The sequence below is a fragment of the Trachypithecus francoisi genome, unplaced genomic scaffold (genome assembly GCF_009764315.1).
Source record: "Trachypithecus francoisi isolate TF-2019V2 unplaced genomic scaffold, Tfra_2.0 Lachesis_group10, whole genome shotgun sequence".
NCBI lineage: Eukaryota > Metazoa > Chordata > Mammalia > Primates > Cercopithecidae > Trachypithecus > Trachypithecus francoisi.
In genome coordinates this window covers 96,742,287-96,759,333 of record NW_022681455.1, presented here as the reverse complement: position 1 = coordinate 96,759,333, position 17,047 = coordinate 96,742,287, and the positions used below count along the sequence as shown (strand labels likewise).

General features: G+C 49.1%; 2 protein-coding genes across 5 annotated transcripts in view; one reads left to right on the top strand and one right to left on the bottom strand.

Moving 5' to 3' along the window:
* The window catches only part of AMFR (autocrine motility factor receptor), a 60,827-nt gene extending 52,032 nt beyond the window's left edge, over positions 1-8,795 (top strand). For all 4 annotated transcript variants that reach the window (XM_033218444.1, XM_033218443.1, XM_033218445.1 and 1 more), the window contains 4 exons: positions 910-1,044; positions 3,038-3,121; positions 6,143-6,327; positions 7,193-8,795. In XM_033218444.1, the coding sequence (XP_033074335.1) occupies positions 910-1,044; positions 3,038-3,121; positions 6,143-6,327; positions 7,193-7,340 (552 nt within the window). In that variant the 3' untranslated portion in view covers positions 7,341-8,795. The remainder of the gene's footprint in view (positions 1-909; positions 1,045-3,037; positions 3,122-6,142; positions 6,328-7,192) is intronic.
* Positions 8,796-12,804: 4,009 nt separating this feature from the next.
* Positions 12,805-17,047, bottom strand: part of GNAO1 (G protein subunit alpha o1) — a 168,388-nt gene continuing 164,145 nt past the window's right edge. The window contains exons 8-9 of the mRNA XM_033218447.1: positions 15,134-15,349; positions 12,805-14,129 (exon numbers count right to left, since the gene is read on the bottom strand). Coding sequence (XP_033074338.1) covers positions 15,162-15,349 — 188 coding nt within the window. The 3' untranslated portion in view covers positions 12,805-14,129; positions 15,134-15,161. The remainder of the gene's footprint in view (positions 14,130-15,133; positions 15,350-17,047) is intronic.

Genomic DNA, 17,047 nt, shown 5'->3' with positions numbered 1-17,047 from the left:
ATTTGACTTTATGTTCGTGAGTTATTTCACTGAGAATAATGGCCTCCAGTTTCATCAATGTTGCTGCAAAAGATACGATTTTGTTTTTTTGTATGGCTGAGTAATATTGCATGGTATATATGTGCCTCATTTTCTTTATCAAATCCTGTGTTGAAGGATGCTTAGGTTGATTCTATATTTTTGGTACTGTGAATAGTGCTGCAATAAACATATGAGCACAGGTATCTTTTATATATAATGATTTCTTTTTCGTTTTCTTTTTTTTTTTTGAGACGGAATTTCGCTCTTTTTGCCCAGGCTGGAGTGCAATGGCACGATCTCGGCTCACCACAACCTCCGCCTCCTGGGTTCAAGCGATTCTCCTGCCTCAGCCTCCCAAGTAGCTGGAATTACAGGCATGCACCACCATGACTGGCTAATTTTGTATTTTTAATAGAGACGGGGTTTCTCCATGTTGGTCAGGCTGGTCTTGAACTCCCGACCTCAGGTGATCCACCCGCCTCAGCCTCCCAAAGTGCTGGGATTACAGGAGTGAGCCAGCATGCCCAGCTATATATAATGATTTCTTTCCCTTTGGGTATATACTCAGTAGTGGGATTGCTCTTTCGAATGGTAGTTAAAATGAACACTTTTTTTAAAACTAGAGTATTCTAGCCGAGCGTCTCTTGGGATCCAGTTGGTTTTCTGTGTTCTTCTTATGTTGAAATTGATGCTGTCCACAGTTGCCTGTTTGGCTTCCTGGAAAAATACTAAAGAGACTACAGTGTGAAGGTAACCTACCAAATAAAGGTGGCTCCCTTACCCGTGTTTTCAGGGCATGATGCCACATTTACTGCCCAAAGCCTGCCAGACAGTGAGCAACTGTTGACAGTGAACGTTTCTGTGGACTCTGTATTTGTATTCCTGTAGGCTCATCAGATTCAAGAGATGTTTCCCCAGGTTCCATACCATCTAGTGCTGCAGGACCTCCAGCTGACACGCTCAGTTGAAATAACAACAGACAACATTTTAGAAGGACGGATTCAAGTACCTTTTCCTACACAGGTAAAACACAGGGGTTTTAAAGCATGATAAATGGATTCTATCTTCACAAAGATTGAATACTGTAGGTTAACTGTTTTAGTTACTTAACAGCTGAATATCATTTATGACTTAATGAAGGGTTTCTATCAACTCTCTTTCTTTCTTTCTTTTTTTTTTTTGAGACGGAGTCTCGCTCTGTCGCCCAGGCTGGAGTGCAGTGGCCGGATCTCAGCTCACTGCAAGCTCCGCCTCCCGGGTTCACGCCATTCTCCTGCCTCAGCCTCCCGAGTAGCTGGGACTACAGGCGCCCGCCACCTCGCCCGGCTAGTTTTTTGTATTTTTTTTTTTTTTTTAGTAGAGACAGGGTTTCATCGTGTTAGCCAGGATGGTCTCGATCTCCTGACCTCGTGATCCACCCGTCTCGGCCTCCCAAAGTGCTGGGATTACAGGCTTGAGCCACCGCGCCTGGCCTCTATCAACTCTCTTAATTTTGCCTAATGAATAACTGAGAACAGACACACCAAAGATAAAGTGAGTATTTGAGTAGCTTGTTATTCAAATATACACTCCAAACCAGCCTGCCCTTGCCAGTCTAGGAAGTCATAGTGTTGTTTCCTATTGGACAAGGATTGGCAACATTTTTTTCTTTAAAAGGCAGGTAATAAATATTTTAGGCATTTCAGGCCACACAATCTTTGTTGCTTCTCAACTCTGCTGTCATAGTAATACAGCAGCCATGGATAGTATTTAAGTAAATGAGCAAGACTGTGCTCATTTATAAGTAAGGAGAGTAGAGTAGTGAACTTGACCTTCAGGCTGTAGTTTGCCAACCCCCTGCTCTAGGAGCTGTGCCATTTGTCCCTAGTTGGCTTTGCACACTGGTTTGGTGTTCCCCTAGCTACCACTCATCTATCTAAGGTGGTATTTTTGATTTTTAAAAAGGTCAGATCTCTACTTTGATGAGCATAAGAAGTGATAAGAAGTGATATAGATGAGCCTTCTGGCAGGACCATGGAATTTGCATATGACCAGGGAATAATCTACCCCAAATTATTCAATTTTAATATGTAAAAATATGTGGAAATCTATTGATAAAATTCTAAAACCTGAGACTCTTTGAAGAGGAAACAGCATAGACTCAGTCACATGGGCTGAGATATTAGATGTGGTTCCCAGTTCTCAGCTCTTTGACCTGGCTGTTGGCTGTGGATTTCCCTGAAAGTGGACCCTGGGACAAGGATTTGAATGCCCATAGTTAGTTTGGGAAGTGGTCCCAGGGATCACAGGTTGTGTGTGGGGACGTGAGCTGGGGAGGGGAGAGTGGCCAGTAATGGGTTTGTTATCAAGCAGGTTACCATTGTGGGTAGCTGAAGCTCCTTCCCATTTGGGGCCTCTGGGATCCAGTGCAGAACTTATCCCTTGCAGGAGATGAGGAGCTGGTGTCTTCACAGAGGAATTCTCTCCCTCACTGGTTGAGGTCTGCCTCTGGGGGTGGCTGAACTACCTCATACAGCCACAGAAAGTCCTCAGGCAATGAAATACAGACACTGGCCAGCCAGCACTGAGGTGGTGAGGCGGGTCCCCAGAGTGTCTGCAGCATTGTGTGAGATCTTTAACTGGCTAGAAGGACAGTAACAGCACCTGTTTCATAGGATGTAAAGATAGATGAGACAGTCATGTCGCAGTTTTCCTTGGTGCCATGCCGAAGTTACGTGTTCAGTCCGTGTTCTCTGCTGTTACCATTGTTTTTGTTGTCTAATTACTGTTATTCAAAAGCAAACTAAATGTGGGGCCAGTTGCTGACTCTAAGACTTGGAACTCTAGGTTAGGCCCCAGGCTCCTTTGTCTTGCTTTTAATCTTTATGGCATTTTAATTTCTGTGGTGCTGTAGACTTCCTTAGAGTTACAGCCTGGGTTGGGTACCACAGCTCCCTCTGCACGCCAGGGTTTCCCTGAGTCTGTGATTTGATTTCTGAGTGACTCGGGATTGTTTGTGGTGCTGTTTTTCTTCCAGCGGTCAGATAGCATCAGACCTGCATTGAACAGTCCCGTGGAAAGGCCAAGCAGTGACCAGGAAGAGGGAGAAACTTCTGCTCAGGTAAGACCTGCACTCTAGTGAGAGAGTTCATGGAGCTGTGGAGGCGAAATGTGGTCCAGTCGCGGCAGTGGTTCTTCCTCAGTCCTGATGCTTGCAAGGCTTAGGGCAAGAGTACAAAAGAAAGTGTGCTGTATCCGCCCCAATAATGAAGGGTAGCCAGTCAGGCTGTGCCCGTGGTGTGGCCTGTGTTTCCACCCAGGGCTGGCAGCCACTCCCTGGGGATTGCCCTCATGCTGGAGGAGAAAGGGATTGTGTTCCCCTGGGCCAGCCCTGCCACCTTGAGCCTGAGTGAGAGCTGGTGGAAGGACAGAAAGAAGCTGGGCTCAGGACCTTGAGGGTGCCTGGACGCATCTAAACCCAGATGGGGATGGCCTAGGGCAAGCTCTCCAGGGAGCCGAGGCCATTGAGATACCCTCCCCGCCCCCACTCCCCGCCTCACTTGTCAAACTCAGAATTTCCAGATACTTCCATGCATTTTGCAAAACAGACTGCCTGAGGCTGGGTGGGGCTGGGGGAAGCATGGCTTTCTTGAGAACCAGATCTGTCTATTGGCCCACTTTGGGTGCCTTGAGGTGGCCACCCTAACTCCAAGCAGCAGGGTCGAGGCGCCACCTCCCCCCAACCCCCACCTGCGCCCTCCGCCCTACATCTGTGGTCCCGGATCCCACCCCTCTTCTGTGATTCCCGTTTGCTTCCTCAGTTACCATACTAGTAGTCAGAGCACTTTCTTATGCGACCACAAATAAAAACTGAACAACCCCGCCTTGGCCTTTCTGTGTTGGTGCCGTGCAGGGCTCTCCTGCACACTGGCTTGGGTCTAGGGTGGTGCCGCCTTTGTTACCGGGGTGCACAAGGTCTCGTCTAGAAGCACTGGTGAGTGACACAAGCTTTCACCTCTTGTGTTTTTCTCTACAAATAGGAAACAGTAAACACTACTGGCTTAAGATTTTCATATCCACATCTGTAATTGGATTATGCATCATTTGTGAAATGGTGCATGGCTTCTAAGGAAGGGGTCCATGTCTACATTTCCAGTTTTGGGATAGCTGGCGAAGCTGAAATATGGATGCTAGGTGGGCTTGGGGGCATCTGTGGGTACAGCACATTCAGTCCCTGTCTTGATTTTCCACCTCTGCTTCTAGAGTTAGCATGAAGATTTCTGCGTTTTATATATATATATAAAATAGAGGAAAGTATGTGTTTCACAAGAAACCTTGCTGTGCAACATTTTTGGTCATTTGTGAAGAAAAAGTCCTTGAGTAACAGTTAACAGAAACCTCACTGTAGCCAAGTAAGCCTTTCCACTCTCCCTCTGTTCTAATCTCTGCCCTGCCCCGCTCAGGCTGGTCTTAGTCAGGCATGCAGCTGCACAGAGCAGGGGCCGCAGTGGGCGGCTCTTGTCTTTCTAACATCTCCTCGCCTCCTCACTCACCGTTCTTTCTAACCTGCTCTAGGGTCAGGCTTAGAGGAGAGGGATAGGATAGGACAGTGAGACCCCAGCGTGTGTGTGTGTGTGTGTGTGTGTGTGTACGTACGTACATGTGCCAACTATTTGTGTCTGTGTGTGTGTGTGTACCTGTTCTGCCAACTATCCCCCTGTCCCTATCTGGTCCCAGAAACTCCTCCTTTGACCCTGGGCTGGCTACTGATGACCACTTCCACCCTCGTGGGGGTCCCATTACCTCTCCAAGTGGTCCTTTGGGCCGAGTTGTTTTCAGCAACCTTAGGTTGGTTCCCTTGTGTAGGAGGCCTTTCCAGGCTTCAGAACACACACAGTGTTGTCTGGAGTCAGTGGAAGACAAGTGTGCTCCCGTCATAGCTCCCCACCTGCTGTTTTTTATTGACTTCTGCCAGTTTCTTTCTGTGGATTTGTCAAGTGTGTGCAGCCACCAGTTCCCCCGTCCTTTGACTCTAGGGGATACGAGTGGTTCTCTTGAAGTTCACTCTCAAGCTTAGCTGAAGTTTCAGCAGGAAAAAATGAGGGTAGGTCCAGCAGGGGCTGTGAAATAAAACAGCCTGCCTCTCAGCTGCACCCACCTCCACTCTGTCACAGCCTAGAAGCGGGCGATGGGCTGACCCTGGCCAGCCCAGGTCTGCATCTGGGAGCATGAGCAGCGCAGATGGTCAGGCACCTCCTAGGACGTGGGGGTGCCTGGGCATTGTTGTGGACTTTGGAGATTCAACCAAAGCCAAGGAACCATATAATCCATCCTGTCTCTTTTCAAAAGATCCTTAGGGCTGGGCACAGTGGCTCACACCTGCAATCCCAGCACTTTGGGAGGCTGAGGCAGGTAGATTGCCTGAGCCCAGTACTTTGAGACCAGCCTGGGCAACAAAGCAAAACCCTGTCTCTACAAAAAGTACAAAAATTAGCCAGATGTGGTGGCATGAGCCTGTGGTCCCAGCTGCTTGGGAGGCTAAGTTGGGAGGATCACCTGAGCCTGGGGAGGTTGAGGCTGTGGTGAGCCGAGATTGTGCCACTGCACTCCAGCCTGGGTGACAGAGTGAGACCCTGTCTGTAAATAAATAAATAAATAAATAGATGCTTAGCAGTTTTCCTTTTTACCTCTGTTTTCAGAGTCAATTGAGGATATAAAATTTGTGCGGAAGATTTGATAAGACTGGTTTACATTTTTGAGCAATTAGTAGAAGTGAACAGAAAATTCCCAGGATGTAAACTCCCAGTTGTCATGTTGGTAGCATATTCTGAGAGTGCAGCTTGAAGGTGCTTACGTTTTTCATGCTGGAAATCATTTACTTATCCCGCTGATACTGAACATTCTGTGTGAGTCAGGTCCTGTTCTTAGTACTACTCAAGCCATAGGAAGCAGGCCTGCCCTCAGGGAAGCTGGTACTCCATTACCTGTAGCTTGTGGTTCCTAGTTTCTGCCTCCCTGCTTGGCAGCAGCCTTCTCTTTGGATCTAGAACTGCCTTGTCTAGGGTGCCCTGTAGGTGAGGAACCTGCTTAGGCGGGAGGCCTGTGCTCACAGCTGCCTCCTTGCTTCCTGCCCCATGTCCAGACCGAGCGTGAGCCACTGGACCTCAGTCCTCGCTTGGAGGAGACGCTGGACTTTGGCGAGATGGAAGTGGAGCCCAGTGAGGTGGAAGACTTTGAGGCTCGTGGGAGCCGCTTCTCCAAGTCTGCTGATGAGAGACAGCGCATGCTGGTGCAGCGTAAGGACGAGCTCCTCCAGCAAGCTCGCAAGTGAGTCGTTTCTCCAGCCCCACTTGGCATAATCCAGGTCAAAAACCAGTGGCTGAAGGCCATTGTCAAGTGCACGTCTTCTCTTTTTAAACAGATGTCAACAGTGAAAAGCAATTACATGCCAACCTAAAACTCCGATTTTAAGCCTGTCTTGAAAAATCCAGAGCATCTGGTAACACTGGCCCCTACTGGTCTACCTCTGATGCTGGTACTCTCAGTTATCTCCCGTGGACCCCTTTGGCCACGCTTGGCAAGAGAGCACTTGTGTGCCAGCCTGTTCTAAGCCTTTATATGAATCATTTTCACAGCTCTAAGGGGGGTCTCTGTTAACCCATTCGGCCGACATAGAGCTGAAGAAATGGAGGCTGGAGAGGTTAGCACTGGCCTGGCCCTGGCGTCTGCCTCCCAGGAGTCCTCCCTCTTGACCACTCTTTCAGCCGAGCGTTAAGAACACACATGGCACATCTGTGCGTCACACCCCCATGGTTGGTGGCAGCTGCGGCAGGTGTATCCTGTAGATAGAGGGGGTTTTGTTCCAGCTCTTGAGGACAGGGCCAGTACTGTGTTCATCGAGTGGGTTTGGGCCCCGGCAGACTCTGATTGTGGGGGTTCTGTGCTGTGTCTGTGGGTAGAGGGGACGGGCACGGAGAGACAGCACGGAACAGCACTGAAGGGCTCCTCCCTGGTGCAGAGAGAACTCGCACCCATCTGTTGGGGGCTGGATGTCTTGGCCATGAGGTGGTGCTGAGTGACAGCTTCATGAAAGTGCCTGGACGTGGGGAGATGTGAAATCAGCCTTCTGGCTGTGTTCCACAGCTCCCCATCTCTCCCATGAGACAGAAAAAACTCTTCTGTTTTTTTCTAGACGTTTCTTGAACAAAAGTTCTGAAGATGATGCGGCCTCAGAGAGCTTCCTTCCCTCAGAAGGTGCGTCCTCTGACCCGGCGACCCTGCGTCGAAGGATGCTGGCTGCCGCCGCGGAACGGAGGCTCCAGAAGCAGCAGACCTCCTAGCGCTCCCTTGCCTTCCTCAGCTGCCTCCTGTGCCCTGTGCCCAGCTGACCGGAGGAGGCCTGTCCCAGTTCTGCCTGCTGTGTGGAGAAGCGGGCTTGACTGCATTGCCGCTGTATAAAGCATGTGGTCTTACAGTGTTTGGACAGCTGACAAATTTAATCCTTCTTTGTAATACTTTCTATGTGACATTTCTCTTCCCCTTAGAAACACTGCAAATTTTAACTCTAGGCATGATCCCTTCTGGTGTTGACTGGACTGCTTGGGGTAGGGGATGATCAGGAGGAAGTGAGCAGTCGCCTGCCTGCAGTAGGCAACTTCAATTCCTGCCTCATGTGTACATCCCACAAATGCAGGTGTCCTGAGCACCACATCCAGTGGGAAGAGTGTCGGGGAGACGCACAGTGTGAGCCCGCCCCCACATCATGGGGTAACAACATCTGTTATCAAACTGCTGTCCTTGTTGTGGAAGCACGTAGACTGTGCCAGAGGCCAGGCCCACGGGCTCAGGCACCCCTGAGCCAGCAGGGCATCTTGGAAAAATAACTCTTGGTTCAATACCTGGAGCAGAGGAGGGGAAAGCCCAGGGCTGTAGGGTGTGACAAAATCACCCCTTTCTGTCCCACTATATCTGGGACTGACTTTCTGAGCCCCCCAGTCCAAAGCCGGCTTGATTTCTGTGAACACTGGTGCTCCTGCATCTCATGAGTGCGCCCCATGGGTTCCCTCCCCTCTCAGCATGTCCTTGTCCCCTCTGGACCTGCGGGAGTGGCTAAGCAGCAAGCTTTGGTTTATGGTTTTCATTCACTGGTCAAGTAAATTAGGCAATGCTAAAGCCTGTGGGTTTGGTCCTTGAACAAGATGTGGGCCTTGCAAGATGGGAGAGTAAACCTCGAAGGGCTTTGTTAAAGAAATAAAAGAGAACTTTTGTATCTTTCATCCTGGGAGCGCTGCGTTTTCCTAGCTGTGTTCTTCCTGGTTTAATTCAGCAGAGAAGGTAAGGTGTGAACCTACATGCCTTGGAGCAGGCCCAGGTCCCAAATCTCTTCAAATTCTTCACATGTTTCACTTGAAGGATTTGAACCGTGCAGTCATAGGTTGCAGACTTCAGTTTTATGCCCCACTGGATTCCTTTTTTTTTTTTTTCCAAACTGTTTGAAAGCTTTGTTTTGTGGTAGTCCTTTTGGGAAGAATCCAGTATTATCTACAATTATTGGCAAAGTTTAAATGTATTTTACATAACTGAAAGTTTTTAGAGTGTTGAAAAGTAATTGAAAAACGTGATAGGTAAATTTTTAGGCAAAGATAATTTATTTCAATAAATCTTTCAAAAGCCTTACCTTGAAATGCTGTTAGTACATTTCTGTGATTTTTAAAAAAAAATTTTTGTTTTGCTGAGAGCATAGCTATTTGTTTTTATTGTAAAACAACAGTAATAATAATAAAAAGCAAACTCTACTGATGTGTGTGGCTGGAAGCTAAGGCATCTTTTTGTGTGGCTGGACGCTAAGGCATCTTTTTCCAGAGATGCCAACGTTAAACCCCATTTTGATTTGGATTTTGTGTATACTATTTTGGTTGGAGGGCTTTTCCCATGTTTCTGAATTGGGAACTTTTATTTTTCCTAGTAGTGTATGTGGAGAAGGCAGAACTGCATTTTTCTTCCCCTTGTATTTATATCATTTTTTTTTCAGGTAAGTGGGTAGCAAAAGATTATTTTACTCTCCTCGAATTACGTTATGCTTTACACATTGCACCCATTCTAGGTGCCACTAATTCCACATATTCACATGTTTCTGATGTGTGAGAAGAGAAAATTATTTGGATCAATTTTAGAGGGTCTTGACACATTACGAAACAGCCAAACCACAGTGTTTAGAGCAGGGGCTTATTAAGTAGCTTAAAATGATCCAAGAAGTGAAGTCTTCAGTCCGCCCTCCATTTTATACCTGGATACTTGAGGATTTCACCACTTCCTGGGGGCATCCGGGACAGGTGCTGAGGGCAGTGGCAGTTATGCTGGGGGCTTCCCCTCCCAGGACCCCTTTTGCTGCCCTGGCTAACTGCAGGGTCAGGCAGATGGTCCTCACACCCAGCCCCTGAAGAAGCGGCACTCAGGTCGGGCTGTGGGTCCAGGTTTGTAAGCGCAGCAGCAGGAGCGTCCGGGTGCTCTGGCAGATGGTGGTTGAGCTGCCCCTGGCCTCTGTGGGCTCTTTTGGAATGAGGCTATGTTGCCCTCTCCATTTTCTTAGTGGCCCTGTTTTGTTGACCTCCTGGGTTCTCCTCAGTTTTTGTTGTGTTTTGAATGTTGAGGCTTTTATGTACCATAGAGGATGGTGGACCATGTGGCTGTTTTCCTTGTGTTGATGTGAATCCAGGTGCCCAGGTGGCCTCTTGGGCCTGATTTTCCACTTGGGCTGAGTAGACAGTGTGCCCTTTTATCTGTAGCCAGCCGACTTGATCCTGTCTGTGGTGACTTTCAGTCCTGCTGGAGCAGGACACACACGGAAAAGGAAACCACGGCCTTGCCAACAAGCCCTGGCGAGGAGCAGCAGCTGCCTACCTGCCCTCGAAGGCCCTCCATCATCTGGAGCCTCCATCTTGCTGGGCTGCTGCTTATCTGTTAGGTTAGACGTGGTTCCAACCTTGGCTGCATGTTAGAATCACTTGTGGAGCTTTTAGATAGAGTCACTTACTGTAAACAACTGCAGCGAGCCGCCTCTGGCAGCCATCGCACACACACGGTCAGGCTCTCACAGTGCGGGACAGAGCAGTCTCTGGGACCAAGGAGATCCAGTCACGAAATACAAGAGAGTAGAGTTGACTTGAGAGGAATCTGTCTACTTGCAACTCTTGGGGTTCTGGTTCTGTGGGGAAAAACAGGTTTCTCCCCAAGAGGAGTCTGTGGTGCCTTTTCTGTTTTCCTTAAGAGCTCTGAGTCATTAGAGGTCCCCTCTAGATCTTTTCATGTGGTACCCAAGATGGCCAAGAAAAAAAAGGAGGGAAGAGGGGAAGTAAGTGGGAGGAGGATTTTTAGGAAATGAAGTGCACAGAGGAAACAAGCACATCATTTTTTTTTTTTTTTAAAAAGGGGGGTTTCCGGTCAACTAGAAAAAAATTACCAAAAACAGGATCCCAAAAGAGAAAAAGCAGGAAGGCCTTACCAAGATAAACATATATCCTGAATATCAGCTTTTAATTAAGCTGACTTCTAACCGCAGAGCTCTTGAAATCCTTTCAAATCTCGTGTTACCCGATTTTAGCTGGGACAAGCAGCTGGTATTTCTGGGTTTTGAGTCTTCTTAACCAAAGATACTCTCCCAGGTGGCAACGCCTTATCCACAAACATCAAAAGTCACACAAATATCAAACCAAAAGGAACGAATTCTCTGGGAATGGAATTGGCTGTAGCAGTGAAAGGACTTTTTTTTTTTTTTTAAATCTTGCAGGGCATCTGAAGCAGGCGGTTTCAGCCTTTAAAGGATTTTAACTGGTTTCAGATCTGATCTCAGCCAGAATGTTGCTCGGATCATTCTCTGGATGTTAGCATTCCAACATCACTGTCAGTTATTAGTCCTGGTTTAGAAAAAAAAAAAAATGTGTTGGGTCTGCTTTTTATAATCTTGGTAGTTTTATTTGTGTTCATTTCCCCCTTTTAGAGAATTACTCTTTTAATCACCTGTCTTATTGCCCTAAGCAGCTGCCAGCTAGGCAACAAAGGCGCATTTTGGAGCCCCGTCTTCATTGGGTGGTCTAACTGGGCAAAGAATGGTTCAGGAATCTGGCAGCCCCCAGAGCCAGAAGAGGTTCACAGCGACTCTTCGACTTTCTCAGTAGAGTTTCAGGGCAGAGATCAAAGGCCTGGAGGGATTCCACAGGTGGCGATGATGGATACCTTTTGTTTACCTCCTGAATAGAGGCAGTTTTCTCAGAATTTCTTTTAGAACGTTTTTAGGTGCCATTGGAAGTAAATCTCCTATTTGATTTGGTTCTAATTAGAACTAGCTTTTTCCAATTGTGTGCACAGATAAGCTAGGGGGGAAAAAGGATCTTTAAAAATATGTATAACAGATAGGTTCTGCCCCCACTCTCCTTGTTCCAATTTAATTGGCCTTTTTGCTGCATCCTTTCCAAAAAATGCTATGACCTCCCTTCTAAGAAAAATGAGGCAAATAAACTTCTGTTTGTTTTATCCGCAAAACTCATTTGAAAGTTGGGAAAGAACCCTACGAGAATATGGCTCAGTTTTTAGAGAAATTCAAATATGCCATATATAGAAAATGTCATGGTTTCCTTCAGCCTTCCATGTGGATCTTGGTTTGTTACAAAGTCAGACTGGGGCCTGGATTGCAAACCTTCCCCTCAATAGAGAGGGTAGGTCGTGTGCCCCTCTCTGCAGATAACAAGTTGGGGTCTGGGGAACCGGGGGAAAAGCAGAAGAGGTTTAAGTGGTGCTTGTATTGGTTGGGTATTCGTAACAGTGCCTCTTGTTCTTCCATAGTCTCTGAAACCATATCCCCTGCCTCCACTCCCTCCATTCAAAAGGCTGCTGGAACTTGCCCGAGAGAGGCCTTTCTGAGCCTGTAATTCCCATTTGTTGGGGTTCAGAGAGGATTCCAGGTAACTGACCTTTTGGCAGCTCCCCCATCTCACTGAAGACGGCATGATACATGATGCTCTTGGCCGCTTGGCCAGTAAGTGGCACGTGGATATGATGCAAGGAGTTCAGTGGGCTGCTGTTGCCTCCAGGCCCTTGTTGCAACCCATTTGCTAATTATTACAGCAAAAGCGGGCCGATGTAGGAGATGGGTGAGACCTACAGTCTGGGGGAGGAACAGGGATCAGACTCCGCACGCCCCACCGCACTGCTGGGTTACCCTCTGCATGTTTGGTCTGCAGGGGGCTTCCTGACATCCAGGTACAGTCAGGGAGCAAATTGAAGGCAGCCTTCCTGGTCAGGCGGGGCCGAAGCTCGTCCTGGGCATGTGAGTGGCTGGGAACTCTTGGGTGCAGATGGGCTTAGGCAATTGGCCTCATTCTTGGGACCACCCATCCTCCCACTGTGGGGGAACCTCTGGCTAAAGAAAGAGGACCCTGCATGATCGGAGAGGGGCTTCGCCTGCCCTCCTTGCATTTCTTCCTTCCTAATCCCCACTTCCACCTCATTTCTCGAAAGCAAGCAACCTGCTGAAGGTGAGGAGGGGCCAAGAGCCGGGAGGAGAGGACGTCGCAGGTGAAAGTGGCAGCTCCCCTGCCCTCATTCCCAGGTGGCACTGGGCAGTGGTCGCATCAAGTGTACTCTGAGCTGGGGCCCCAGTGACAGCCCTGGGGGATGGGAAGGTCCTGTGTGGGGCTCCTAACCGCCGGCCTGCCAGCGTGTGTGGCCGAGTCCCTCCTTCCCTCTCCTGCCAGAATGAAGCCCACCCCAAATAACCATTGTTGGAAGGCACAGGGTGAGACTCAGGAGTACAGACAAACATTCTCTTTTATTGAGCTACACAGGAATTTTCCATTAGTCAGAGAAGTAGACTGGCAGTGTGTAAGATATCACAGAAACCTCACCGATTGGGAATAGAAAGGCTTACAAAGACCCGTGGGCTTTTTTTTCTTTTTTCCTTTTTTTTTTTAAGTTTTTTTTTATTTTTATTTTTTGTGTGTTTTGTCTTTTTGCCTCCTCTTTATTTGAAATGGCTGTGACTGGTCTTCTTCAGCAAAGATTAAGTCTTAAAAGTGAAACCATGAAGAGGTTTGGGGTTTGGATATTAGTCAAAGTAGAAATGACATAGGATTGGTCATGAAAACGGTGGCTTTAATGTAAACACTACATTCCATCTTTTTAAATTTTTTTGTTTTTTTTTTCCATCTTGTGGTATTTAAAAATTTTTTTTTGTTCTTTTTGTCTGCAGCACAAACATCCCCACATGAGAGAGCGGACACAGGGCACCGAAACAAAGGCAGAGGTGGGGAGGGGCGCACACACGAAGGCGGGTGTCAGCCGGGACCGGAAATCCAACACGGCAAAGGAAGAAAACCACAACCCGTTTCCCAAAGCCTAGGAAAACTGATCTTGGATTGGGGGGGTGTGATACATAGTACTCAGCAGGACAAAAAAAAAAACCAAAAAAACCCCACAAAGGCTATCTGTATAAAGGGGGTTGGTGGGCAGATTGTTTTCTATGGGGCTGGGTTTCCATATACGATGGGTGTTCTTTTTGGCAGCTACTGGCCAGTGAGAGCTGTGCTTTTTCTATACAAACCTGGAGTAAGCATGTGGCGGGAGTGGCTTAGGGCCGCGAGGTGGTGTCTGTAGTGTCTGGGCGGCCGGTCGGCAGCAGGGTTTGCAGGGGCCTGTGGCCTTCTGGAAAGCCCGGCCTGAGCACACTCCTCGGACCGGTGCACCGCACCCGGACCCCAGGCGGCAGATGGGCCCTGCCCCCCAGCAGGAGCGCCAGGGCTGCACCGCGAGGTGGGACGGGGGCCGGCGTGGGTGCAGACGGGTATGTTTGTTTTGCAAGAAAAAGAAAGAAATATGGATGAAATGGTGAGTTTTCCTTTTTTTTTTAAAGCTACAAAGCACATGAGAAATGTTCTTTTTTTTCCTTTCAAATTCTAAATGTGAAGACTCAACTAAAACCGGATTCTACAGCGTTCTACAGAAATACACAGCCGTCAGTCACTCTGGGGTCGTAGGTTAGACAGGGGCTTGATACAGAAAGGCTGTGTGTCTTACAAAGGCCAAAAGGTCATGCTACCAGGAGATCAACGTCAACAGCAAAGAGTCCATGAAGCAGTCTGTAGAGAGAGAGATAAGGGGTCCAGTCTGACCATTTTCTTTGATTTTAAAAAGCAAGCAACCAACCAAAAAACCCTAGAACATTTTGACTAATGCTGGGGTGGGGCGAGATGGGGCAGCAGCACGAGGGGTCTGGAACCCCAGTGAAGCCCATCCCCAGCGCCTGGGGAAGCCTGGCCCCCCTGGGACCCTGACTCGGGTCAGGCCCACAAGTCCGGCCCTCCCCAGGCCATGCCTGTTCCCCTCACTCCCCGCCTTCCCATGTGCCCCCTTGGAGCGGGGCTGGCTTCAACTCTGCAGGTGAACGTGGGTCCCCTCCTGTCAGCTGCTTTTAGAAAGCACACCAAGTCTCCCTGTTCTATGATTCTTGCCATCTTAACATGAATAAAGAAAACTCAGGAGACAGTGGATTGGTCGGAGCAATGATTCTTCTAAATTCCTGAAATTCACCACCACCACCACCCGAAAGAGAAGCATCCTTAAATTGTTCTGTTGTTAGGAGTGTAGAGTAAGGAGAGGCTTAGGGCGCTGGCCATTTCTGAAAGGGTCTGGAATTTGCCGAGAGCAGGACGGAACTGAGGGCGCAGAAGTTCCAAGGGCGGAACACAGAGAGCTGGCTGGGCCAAGGCCAGGGCTGTTCTGCCATTCCCCTGCTCTCAGAAATGGGGCTCAGAGAGGAACACCCCGGGGCTAGCCTCAAAAGGAGGGACTCCCAAACCAAGCTACCATCAGGGCATGTGTGAGTGTCTGTACACAAACACACGTGCATGCTCACGTGCCGTCCCAGGAAAACCTCCATGAGCTATGGGATGGTGGTCAGTTCTGTCTGCAGCTCTTTCTAGTACAAACTAAAAAGATTTTTAAATATATATTTGTATATATATATATAAGGTTTTGTTATGCCTCTTTAAAGTTTATTTACCAACTTGCATTTGTCAGTGGTGTGTGTGTGTGTGTGTGTGCGCGCGCACGCAAGCTGTTCTGTAGGTGCTGGAATCATTACCAAATAGGTTGCTATACAGGACAAGAGGTCAGTACAAGCCGCAGCCCCGGAGGTTGTTGGCAATGATGATGTCGGTGACGGCGTCGAACACCACCTGGATATTATTCGTGTCTGTGGCACAAGTCATGTGACAATATATTTCTTTGTTGGGTGAGCGGTTTTTGCTTTCAAATTGTGCTTGGATGTAGGCGGCTGCATCTTCATAGGTATTGGGGCCTGTAACAAGACACAGAAGAACAGGGAGAGGCCCTGGTGAGCACTGTGGGTGGACAGGGCTGGGGACATGAAGACAAGAAGTGGGTTGTGGCGTGTCCCAGGAAGTGGGATGAGAGGAAGGCAGCAGTAGGAACTGCTGGGCAGTTCCAAGCCGTAGTTGCATTTTAAATTAAATAACAGTTTTTTTTTCAGGCGAAGTTTTGCTCTTATTGCCCAGGGTGGAATGCAATGGCACTATCTCAGCTCACTGCAACCTCTGCCTCCCAGGTTCAAGTGATTCTCCTGCCTCAACCTCCTGAGTAGCTGGGATTACAGGTGCATGCCAGCACGCCCAGCTAATATTTGTATTTTTAGTAGAGACGAGGTTTCACCATGTTGGCCAGGTTGGTCTCGAACTCCTGACCTCAGGTGATCCACCTGCCTTGGCCTCCCAAAGTGCTGGGATTACAGACGTGAGCCACCACGCTCGGCCTTGCCATTACTTTTCATAGCAAAACTGCAATTACTTTTGCACCAACCATACACAGGCGAGCATTTGCCTGGTTTTGGACTTTGCAAGATCCCTTACGGTTTTCACACCAGATCCACCTGGGAGCCCGCCTGGGAGAGCAGTGGCCACAGATGATCCCTTTTGCTTCCTAGATGAGCAAATTGAGGCACCACCCCATGGTTTAAACCAATCCTGCTGATTCCAATAAACCAGGAAAACAAAGTCTGGAGAGGGGCCTACCCAGGAAGGTGGTGGGCACTCAGAGGGACCTGCGCTCCTTCCTCATTGGTTTCCTTTAAGAGGCCACTCGGCAGGGCTGGCAGCATATCAGTAGTAGTCGCGGTTGTTGAGCGAGTGGCCAGGACATGGAGGCATCGATGTCCCCAAGGTGGGAAGTTGAAGGGGACATCAGCATGTATGATGCCAACTGGGGGCCCTCTGTCCCCACCAATTCCTTGGGTGTACAAGGGGCAAGGGGCAGGGGGTGGGGGCATCCTTGGGTGGGTTGTCACAGCAGAGACCAGCTCTGGGCAGCCCAGTAGGAGTGCCTGGACCCACAGGGCCAAGCCTCATCCTTGATTCGCTGCTGCAGAGATGCCAAGCCCAGCACAGCTGTTAAGGATTGGACAAAGCAGCCCGTGTGGACCCTGCCCAGGAGCTTCCTGTCTGGAGAGAGCCGAACCGGGCACAGCCCAGGGTGGAAGGTGGCCACATACAGCTGTCCAGGTGGGAGGAGTGCCTCATGCCTTCCCTGTGTCTGCCGAGCCCAGCGTACTCACACAGCCCTGCTGCCACCCGGCCACGCTGGCCCACACGTCACCTCCCATCCCACCCCTGTTGCTTGTTTTGTGCCCTCACAGGCTTGCGCTCCATGGGGCCACTGCACTGGTGACCATCTGTCATCCATGATATCTGAATTCAAACTGGATCTCTCTGAAGGCCCTGGAGAACTCATGTTTCCCAGGTTCCGACTGCCCTTTGCTGGGGCATCTAGTGCTTGCACTCCACAGCAGTGAGAATGGCCACTCCCAAGTTGGGCCCCAGTGGGACACTGGACAAGAAAGAGCCGTAGGGTTGGGCCTGTCTCTGAGGGTAGCCCTGGCCGGAGGGGGCCTGCTGGACTCCATTGTTGTGGCCAGGAGAGGTCAGCAGTGGCTGCCCAGAGTGGGCTACAGCCTGACTCTGCCCAAGGGCCACCTGGGGCTGGC